At 32.7% G+C, this 10,988-nt stretch overlaps 2 protein-coding genes across 3 annotated transcripts; both read right to left on the bottom strand.

Annotated features, from left to right (window-relative positions):
• Positions 1-2,732: 2,732 nt before the first annotated feature.
• Positions 2,733-5,312, bottom strand: LOC132040789 (cytochrome P450 94A1-like). 2 transcript variants are annotated; one of them, XR_009410778.1, is made up of 3 exons: positions 4,393-5,312; positions 3,256-4,129; positions 2,733-3,152 (listed from the first exon to the last, which is right to left on the bottom strand). XR_009410778.1 is itself a non-coding variant. In XM_059431460.1 (2 exons), the coding sequence occupies exons 1-2, from the start codon at positions 5,261-5,263 to the stop codon at positions 3,477-3,479; spliced, it is 1,524 nt and encodes a 507-aa protein (XP_059287443.1). In that variant the 5' UTR covers positions 5,264-5,312; the 3' UTR covers positions 2,733-3,476. The 2 variants fall into 2 exon arrangements, 1 of the variants encoding a protein (XP_059287443.1); XM_059431460.1 differs by having other exon boundaries at positions 2,733-4,129.
• A 3,751-nt stretch (positions 5,313-9,063) lies between these two features.
• Positions 9,064-10,944, bottom strand: LOC132039958 (cytochrome P450 94A1-like). The gene has a single exon (XM_059430523.1). It carries the CDS (start codon positions 10,815-10,817, stop codon positions 9,291-9,293), a length of 1,527 nt encoding a protein of 508 aa, XP_059286506.1. The 5' UTR covers positions 10,818-10,944; the 3' UTR covers positions 9,064-9,290.
• Positions 10,945-10,988: the final 44 nt, after the last annotated feature.

The following is a 10,988-nucleotide window of genomic DNA, read 5'->3' as shown; positions in this document are numbered from 1 at the left end:
AAAGTATCTTTAGCGGCAAACTTTCATTTTCATAAGCAAAATAAAAAAATACAAGTGTTAAGAATTAGTTGGGAGGGGAAGTTCACTTTAAAAAATTACAAAGTATGCGTGAGAGGCAAACTTTCATTTTTCATAACCAAAACAAAAAAATACACAAGTGTTAAGAACAAAGAAGTTCACTTTAAAAAATTACAAAGTATGCCGAGAGGCAAACTTTCATTTTTCATAACCAAAACAAAATATTATTAACAAAACAACACCAATAACACATAAGATTGCATAAAAATCAAAATTATTAACAAGACAATACCAAAAAATCAAGACACATATAAATTAACTTAATTCATGAAGTTATGAAACTACATAACTTTAGTTTCAAAAATCATAGCTCTGGACGGCATATGTTGCCTCGGACAAACACAAAATCGAGATTATTAAACAAAAACAGGTAACAAAAAACTTCAAAGATTCAACAAAGAGAAAACCAAAACCATATCAAAATCAGGCTAAACATATTACGACATTCATAATACGACATTCAAAAAATCAAAATATATACATAAGGGAGACGAAACTAAAGTTGAAAAAATCGTAGAGACACTATAACAAAACACTATAATTTTAAATAAAAAAGGATCAATTAAATATAAAAAATGACGAAGAACAAATTACTTAGGAGGCAAACTTTCATTTCATAAGCAAAACATCAAGTATACAAGTGTTAAGAACTAGAAAAGTATGCGGATGAGGCGAAGTTTACTTACAAAAGAACAAAGTATCTTGTTAGAGGCAACTTTCATTTCATAAGCAAAATAAAAAAGTACACAAGTGTTAAGAATTAGACAAGTCTGGAGAGCGGCGAGAAGGTTCAACAAAAGAACAAATTATCTTTGTTAGAGGTAAACTTTCATTTTCATAAGCAAAACATCAAGTATACAAGTGTTAAAAACTAGAAAAGTATGCCCCGGATGAGGCGAAGTTTACTTTACAAAAGAACAAAGTATCTTGTTAGGCAACTTTCATTTTCATAAGCAAAATAAAAAAGTACACAAGCGTTAAGAATTAGACAAGTTTGAGGGCGAAGTTCATTTACAAAAGAACAAAGTATCTTGTTGAGGCAAACTTTTATTTTCATGAGCAAAATAAAAATTTATGCAAGTGTTTAGAACTAGAAAAGTATAGAAGTTTACTTTACAAAAGAACAAAGTATGTTGTTAGAGGCAACTTTCATTTTCATAAGCAAAACAAAAACATTATTAACAAGACAACACCAAAAAATCAAGCACACATAAATTAACTTAATTCATGAAGTTATCGAACAAACATAACTTTATGCGAACCTAACATAACTTCGATTTTACAAAATTACAAAGTATGCGTGAGAGGCAAACTTTCATTTTCATAACCAAAACAAAACATTATTAACAAAACAACACCAAAAACACATAAGATTGCATAAAAATCAAAATTATTAACAAGAAAACACCATAAAACCAAGCACACATAAATTAACTTAATTCATGAAGTTATGCGGAACAAGCATAACTTTTACAAACATAACCCGATTTCAAAAATCAATAACTCTGTGGGACCGTAGGCATATGTTGCCTCAAACAAACACATTCTTCACAAAAAACCAGATTATTAAATGCAACAACATAAAAAGCAGTTCACGATGTGCAAAACTTCAATGATTCAACAAAGAGAAAACCAAAACGCATATCAAAATCAACTAAAACATATTACGACATTCATAATACGACATTCAAAAAACTAAAATATATACATGGGGAATGAAACTAAAGTTCAAAAATCATAGACACTATAACAAGACATTATCATTTTAAATAAAAAAGGATCAATTAAATATAAAAAACGATGAAGACAAAGATATTAATTCAACAAATAACAATTTAACATAAAAACAAATATTCAAAAGATTACGTTTTAGAATATGAGACAAACACAAAACGAGAGGAGGAAAGAAGAAGCAAAAAAAAAAAAAAAGGGCAAATGACGAAATAAAAAGGATTTTAATGGGGTAAGGATAATTTTCACAAAAAACTTTCATTAAACGGGCGACGAAAGAAAAATTTAAAGAAGACATAAATGAAATAAAATATAAAGAAAGCCCAAAAGAAGGGCACTCCGCGTTAAAAAAAGATAAAGGGGCTTCTTCTTTCAAATTGAAAAGATATTAACCTTAACCCAGAATGTCCGCTATAGAAATTAAAATGAAACTATACGCCCAACTCCGAAATGGAAACCCACAATCTCCAAATATGCAGTTAGTAATAACTTTAAGTCACGAAAAAAAAAAAAAAAAAAAATTATTCCAAGCCTTTCTATCGAGTACCATTGAAATTAATTGCATGTTTGGCTAAGCGGCCTAAATTCAACTTATTTTGAAAAATACATTTTGAGAAAGTACTTTAAGAGTGCAAGTTTGCGTTTGACTAATCATTTGAAAAGTACTTTTGTTAAGTAGTAATTTGTGTTTAATCAATGTTTTCAGTAAATACATTTACGTGTGAAATTATGAAAAGTAAAAGTTACTACTGATTCTAATTTGGTATGAATTTGTGATATGGGTAATTATCTTGTCCTAAAAAATCAAAAGCACTTATTTGTGATATGCTCACACACCTTCATTTTTAAAATAAATGACTTTTTTCTTCTAAAATAAGCTATGTACGATCATGAATCTCACAATCAGTCATATTAGGAACAACAATATACCCACTGTAAAATCCCCAAGTGGAATTTGGGGAGGATAGGATGTACACAGACGTTATCCTTATTTTTGTGAGACATAGAGATTGTTTTGAAAGACATCCTTAGCTAAAGGAGGCTAAAAGGCATGGTCCAGAAAGTTAATTATACAACAAAACACATACAAGGAGATAAATAAATGATTTAGTTTCTAACATGGCCTGAACCATCCTCTACAACAACCACATTGACCGCCTTTTCATACCTGATATCTCTCTTTGTTACCTCAGTGTTATTACCACCAAATATGACCCAACAAAGGAAGCCAATGCTACTACACATCCTGTCACAAAAATCAACCCAGACCATAAAAGATGAATCTTTTTCGGTTTGCCATCTTATTTGGATCCACAGGTCGAGAATGTAACCACTTTGGAACACTCCTCACCCTAAACTTCCACGAATAGACACTAGTAACTTGTAATGAACTTGAAGTTTCCCACCAAGATCACTTGTTGTCCTTTCCACATATTATCCATCAACCTTGTAAACTAACAAGGGGCCATATGGCCTAGGAAAACCTAACACACTTAGCCTTACCTCTAATCTCTCTTAAGTGCAATCACAATCAACCCAGGAAGGCAACTTTTTGCCACCACGTCATACTAGCAAAGTTGAAAAACCAAAAGACTTAGAAAGCAAAACATAACAAAATACAGAACCGTTTGTTTTCACACGTTCATATTTTGGGCATGGAAATATTACTATATCCTTTCTTCAATGGTAACTGGGAAACCTCCTTTCATTTTGGCCGTGAGATAAGCAATAAACACCGGCTCCACCCCTTGCTCCGCCACCGGAACCACCTTAAACCGTTGCAAAACACCAGCCACCACCCTCTTCATTTGCAAGAACGCCATTTCTTTCCCTAAACAAATCCTTGGCCCTGCTTGGAAAACAGGATAACTATACACATCTTTGCCTACAAACATCCAATTCCCTGTCACTTCATCTTTATTCAACCATCTCTCTGGCTTAAACTCAGCCCAATTTCCCCCCCATATTTCCTTTGATCTCCCCATTGCATATGGATGATAAGTTACCCTTGTACCCTTTTTCACAAATGTACCATCTGGTAATACATCATCTTTAACCGCTTCTTTAGAATCCATTGGAACTGGTGGGTAAAATCTCATACTTTCACAAAGTGAAGCATGTGTATACATCATGTTCTTCACTTCATCATACAATACTAAAGACTCTGATGTTTCTCCAATTTCTTTCAAGATTTCAGATTCCACTTCCGGGTTTTTCGAAATCAGATAAAAAAACCATGTTAATGCAGCAGAAGTCGTGTCACGTCCAGCCAATATAAAACTTATCACAATATCAGTCACAAAGTCTTCATCAGAGTGCCCTGTTGTTGGAGAATAATTCAAAGTTGTTAAAAACCAAATTTGTTTAGAATTTAATATTTATTTAATTCATGTCTAAATAGGATTTATAGTCAAATTTATATAAGAATGAGTTTATCAGTTTACAGTTAGATTATGTTTCTTATTACATTATAAATAGAGGTGTTGCTAGCTATTTTACAAGTATGGACATTGTCACAATTGTGGAGAACTAGAGAGCGTTCAAAGATTTAATGAGTTTATGAATAAAAATTATTTTCTTCACCTGTGCTCAAGAATCTTGAAAGTAAATCAGCTGAATCGAGCGATGATTTCTCGTTTAGCTCCCTTTGTTTCTCTCTCACAATTTTTTTCGCGAATTCACGTACTTGTTGAACTGCAATTCTCAATTTCTTCTCCGAACCAATATTAAGGGCGCGTTTGATTTTCCAAATAAGTGGGGAGGGAAGAATGAATCTTTGGCTGCTTAGGCGAACAGAATCTTCAAATGCAACCGCAAATTCTGCCTCGGGCAGGGTCGGTAACAAGTACCCTGGGTCATATCCAAATGCAATTTTACATATGTTGTCAAAAGCAAACCTTTGTAAAATGTCTTGGAAATCAAGAACTTTTTTTTCAGCAGCAGCATTGGCAAGAATTGGAATTAAACGTTCGGAGAGTTCTGTATCAACGACCGTTTCAACGAATTTTCGTAAGGACCTGGTGTTAAATTCATGACTAGCAACTTGTCTTTGGTACTTCCATGTATCGCCATTAACGTTGAAAATGCCGTTTCTGAGAAGATCTGCGAGGGCGGAGTTGGATGTTTGGCCTTTTTGGTAAACATGGAAATTTGTTTTGAGCATGTGTTTGACATTGGATGGATTGGCTGTGAGAATTGTGTGGAAATTGAGGGGGCGAATGAGAGTGAAAGTAAGTTTAGGGGTGCTTAGGATAATATCGGATATCCATTGAATTAATTGTTCCTGGTTCGCTATGATGGATAAATAGGAACCAATGATAGGATATGATTTTGGTATTTTACTAGACAAAAGGATATTAGTTGTTGTTTTTCTGAATTTGATGAAGAGAATGAAGAGAAAAGGAACAAGGCAAAAGAGTAATGAGTTTGAGAGTTGCAAGTCCACGAGTGCCATTGGCTTGAGGATTTTGGACTTGGGTTTTAATGTGCAAAATTGAGAATGAAATGAAGTTAGGGAATGAGGAAGGCTTATTAGTACGGTGTAGACTTTTTGGAAATGTCACTGTCTTAAATGCTACCCGTCTAATAGCATATGTTCACGTGTGTATGTGTCACATTTAGATATGTTTTTTTTTGGTTATTTATATTTATATGATAAGAAAGGAATTACTCAGTCAAGAAATATGCATAATTTTAAAACCTTTACAGCTTTACTCATACAAATGGAGCTTGCCCCTACATGTCAACCGCTTGTAACTTCTACATTGCCCACACTGACAGTGACAGGAGAAGTTCTTTATGATGCATTATAAATGTGATTTTAATTATATAATTTTTTTTGGAGATTAACAAAAAATAATATAGAAGCTAAGATTGCTAAATTAGACACCGGAGATTTTTGTAAGATTATTTTTTTGCAATATTTGAATGCAAGGATTAGGTTAAGAAATTTTTGGGTTTTCCTTGCAGACATAGATCACCGATTCTTTGTTAGCGAAAGCGGATCCAAGATTTAAGTTTTATGCTTTCAACCTTTAAAATTCTTAATATTGAATCCGTTATATTTTTAAAATTATGATTCATATCTACTATAATGTTCATTGCAATTTTAATAAATTTTTACATATAATTGTATACCATGCCTTCCTTGGACTCGAAGAAGCTGAGGATCAAAGTTCACAAGCCTCCTTATAATTTGTAACTGAGTTCTCGATTTCTAGTACTAATAGCTATTGATTATTTTGAAATAAAGCGGATATCAATTTCTCCTGCTCTAGCAACTTCTCCCAAGATCTCTTCCATAATCCATTGTATAGGTGATAAAAGAAAAGCTTTTTCTCTCTGAGCAAGAAATCATTGACCAAGCAACACCCTAAATAGAGCACCAGCTAATTGTATTTTTTTTTTTTTTTGGGTTTCTATTCTATGGTAAAGCAGACTAAAGTCAAAGAAAAATAAAATTAAAATGAAAGAAATGCAAGTCTTTGTGCCCAGATCCGCATCGAGCGGCGATCGCACTCATGGAAATATGGTTGACTCGAGAAAGACATCCTAGAGCGACGGGACCATTTATCCAATCAAGTTGCGTATCCAGTCATACATCTTGGAATCAGCTTAAGTATTCCTATTTTTTTTTTTTTAACTCATTTTATCTAATTTATATCTAATCTATTTTTCTGACTTGGCTAGGTGGGATAGCCGAGCCTCGTATCCGAAAACTAGCAGTGCGCCCTGTCAGTCCTCAAGGGCCCAAATAACTTAATTTTCTCCCATGAACTATTTGTTTCCACGACTCTCCGATCACCCCGTTCCACTTAATCCTCTTTTTGAGCGGTTGTTAAATCGAATCAGAATCGATAACCCAACCGCAAAATAAATTTATTGGTTTATTGATATCAGGTGATCTGATTAACAGTTTGAAACTTTACATTTATCGGCTTACTGGTGCGGGGTGCGATTTGCTCAATTTCCTTATCGGTTTAGTTGTTAACCCATTAAGAACTAAGTATTAGATTTACATTTACCCATATGTATATAGAGTCGAGTTATCTTTGGAAACCCCATTTCCTTATTTCTCATTCATTCCTAATTCGCTCAGAGATTGTTAATCCTTTTATATGAAAAATTCGATTAAGAACGGTCTCTGGATTTAAGGAAACTTGAACATTCTTTCTTGAGACAAATATGGTATATAACCTCCTTGGTGGAAAAAAAAGTGCTGATTGACCAATTTAATTCTGGTCTTGAAACAAATATGGTAAGTTTGCTTGAATCAATTAGCTTGGTTCACTAGCACAAATCTAGCAGCTACTGGACTTGCCAATATGACATAAGGACAACCTTTAGTTTTAAGGATTGCACCATACGTCAAATATTGTAATATCATTAAGTTTAATTTCTACAAATGAAAATTACGACAAAGACAAAAAAAAAAAAAAAAAAAAAATGATTTAGGCAGCGAATATTGAAATGGTACCTTCATTTCCTGTTGATGAAGAAGACATTTAAGGTCTCATTGATCCAGGAGGAAGCTTATAAGTTTCCCTTTGGGATGATGATTTTTGAATCAATGGTATTATAATTTATTAGTGGGATAAAATATAGATGGGTGAAAATCATTTACCCCTTATTCTATGCAATGTCTATTTTACCCTTGATATTTTCAATTTCCCATCTATGTAATATGTTTTTATATGATACATAACATTTATTTTCCTTAGCCTAGGTATTTATATATTTTTATTTAAGTTAACATTTTAAGTAGAATTATCCTTTTATGAATTTGTCAAAAAATCTAATGGTATTTTAATATTACATGCATTAAGTATGTTATATGTGTATATAGATGCATGTTTCAATTCTCTCTTATTCTCTATTGTATATAAAGATAAATGAGGTTTGTTTGTACATAATGGAATATCTAAATTATATTTAAAATTCATTTACAATTTAAATAGATAGTCTTCTAGGAATTTATCATAAAATATACCTCTATTTTTATTGATTATTATTAATACAATTAATTTTTTATTCTGCCCCTTTATTTCATTATAGAACGTTATAACTTATATACTTAATTAGTATTTCTCATTTTTCTTTTATCGTTTGAAAAATAATACTATATTTATTTTTTCATAAAAAAATTGCTACATAGATTAAACAATAAAAAATATTATGATTTTAAAAGGTACAATAAAAAGACAAAGGCTGATAATGTAAGGTAAAATAGGCATTCTAAAAAGCCAATTAAGATAAAGGGAGGAGAATTTTATTATTCAAAGTTGAGGGGAGAGTTTAATTTTTAAAAAGTTGGAGAAGGTAAATGATTTTCACCAAATATAAATTCATTTATGAAGGTGTTATTAATTTAACCGATAACTGCTAAACAAATACTAAACCAATAGGTCGGTTAGCTGGTTAATACATTTAAAAGACATATAAAATGACGGAGGAAATAATATTGTTAGTAGCTGAAGTTTTACGTAATTAAATAGCTTTAATTTAGGTAGTTTTGCGTCATTCCTTGAATATTGATCTACATCTATAATATGCATCTTATCCATAATGGGCAATGAACCAAACGGTTTAAGACTATCAATTCAGTTTTGCAATTTTAGCAACTTACAGTTGATATGAATAATATATAGAAAACCTTTTCTAGTTAGTAACTTATATGCCTTGTATTTTCTTGTAACCATAATACCATTGCAGAGGAATTTGTGAGCTCCTATGATATATATCTATATTTACATATCCCATTCTCGTGCTCCTATTAACAACCAAAATATTTATGCATAGCTCCAGATATTAATTTTTTCTACGATTACTAAAAAAAAAAAAAAAAAAAAGACGAGAAACTCAAAACCAAACTAGAATGTTATCGTAAAGTCCACTATCAATGAGCTTCTTTTTCCAACTTGAAAAGATACAAACCTTAACCCAAAAGTCCGATAAAGAAACTAATAATCTCCAAAAACCCAGTTAATAACTCGAAGTCAAGAAACTACAAATTTAATTCAAAAAATACCTTCTACCAAGTCTCTATTGACCATTGAAATTTAGATGGATTTTTTTTTTTGTGATCTCCACCGGCCTTACTACGTATTCGACATCTATTTTGACTAATACTTCTGGATTAATAAATTGTTCCAACTGGGAACTATTATATATGTTATTCGTACAACTGATATGTGTTATATCACCTTAACCAAAATAAAAAATAAATGGTATCGTGCAAAGGAGGTCAAAGATTAATGTTGTAAGAAGACTTTGTTGATGAATCTAAGAAGCAATTATAAATATACAGACATTTGGAAGACATTCAACCACTTACATATAACTTTATCTTATAGGAATTATGAGGACTAACAGAAAAATATTGAAAACAATATAAATACAATCATGAATGTCACAATCATGCAAAATTGAAAAAGCAAAAGACTTCAAAGCAAAACATCACTTTTGGCCATGGTAGACTATTTCTATATCCTTTCTTCAATGGTAACAGGGAAACCTCCCTTCATCTTTGCGGTGAGATATGATATGAACATCGGCTCCACCCCTTTTTCCGCCACCGGAACCACCTTAAACCGCTGCAAAACACCAGCAACCACCCTCTTCATTTGCAAAAATGCCATTTCTTTCCCTAAACAAATTCTTGGCCCTGCTTGGAAAACAGGATATGCATACACATCTTTGCTTACAAACTTCCAACTTCCTGTCACTTCATCTTTATTCAACCATCTCTCTGGCTTAAACTCAGCCCAATTTTCCCCCCATATTTCCTCTGACCTCCCCATTGCATAAGGATGATAAGTTACTCTTGCTCCTTTTTTCACAAATGTACCATCTGGTAATACATCATCCTTAACTGCTTCTTTAGAATCCATTGGAACTGGTGGATAAAATCTCATGCTTTCACAAAGTGAAGCATGTGTATACATCATGTTTTTCACTTCATCATATAGCACTAAAGACTCATTTTTTCCTCCAATTTCTTCCAAGATTTGAGATTCCACTTCCGGGTTTTTCGAAATCAGCCAGAAAAACCATGTTAATACAGCAGAAGTCGTGTCACGTCCAGCCAATATAAAACTTATCACAATATCTGTCACAAAGTCTTCATCAGAATGCCCTGTACTCAAGAATCTTGATAACAAATCAGCTGAATCGAGCGATGATTTCTCGTTTAGCTCCCTTTGTTTCTCTCTCACAATTTTTTTCGCGAATTCACGTACTTGTTGAACTGCAATACGTAATTTTTTCTCTGACCCAATGTTTAGAGCACGTTTGATTTTCCATATAAGTGGGAAGGGATAAATGAATCTTTCACTGATTAGGCGAACAGAATCTTCAAATGCAACCGCAAATTCTGCCTCGGGCAGGGAGGGTAACAAGTACCCTGGGTCGTATCCAAATGCAATTTTACAAATGTTGTCAAAAGCAAACCTTTGGAAAATGTCTTGTAAATCAACAACTTTTTTTTCAGCAGCAGCATTAGCAAGAATTGGAATTAAACGTTCGGATAATTCTGTATCAACAACTGTCTCAACAAATTTTCGTAAGGACTTAGTGTTAAATTCATGACTAGCAACTTGTCTTTGGTACTTCCATATATCACCATCGACATTGAAAATTCCATTACTGAGGAAATCTGCAAGGGTAGAGTTTGATTTTTGACCTTTTTGGTAAACATGGAAGTTTGTTTTGAGCATGTGTTGGACGTTTGATGGGTTGGCAGTGAAAATAGTGTGGAAATTTAGGGGTCGAATGAGAGTGAAAGTAAGTTTAGGGGTGCTTAAGATAATATCGGATATCCATTGAATTCGCTGCTCCTGATTTGCTATGATGGAAAAATAGGAACCAATGAGAGGATATGATTTTGGTATTTTACGAGACAAAAGAGTACTATTAGTTGTTGTTTTCTTGAATATGATGAAGAGAAGGAGGAGAAAAGGAACAAGGCAAATGAGTAATGAGTTTGAGAGTTGTAAGTCTATTAGTGCCATTGCCTAAAGATTTTTTTCTATTTTCAAGATGGTGGATTTTGGAGTTTGTTTTTCGGTTAATGGAATGAAGAGTAAAATTGAGAATGACTTGAATATATAGAACTTTTTGGGATGGCATCATCAATTTTTTTTGAGACTGCTACACGTTTAGACGTGTTGATAAACAGGAAC

The sequence above is a fragment of the Lycium ferocissimum genome, chromosome 12, assembly GCF_029784015.1.
Source record: "Lycium ferocissimum isolate CSIRO_LF1 chromosome 12, AGI_CSIRO_Lferr_CH_V1, whole genome shotgun sequence".
Classification (NCBI taxonomy): domain Eukaryota; kingdom Viridiplantae; phylum Streptophyta; class Magnoliopsida; order Solanales; family Solanaceae; genus Lycium; species Lycium ferocissimum.
This window is presented reverse-complemented; position numbering and strand designations above follow the sequence as displayed.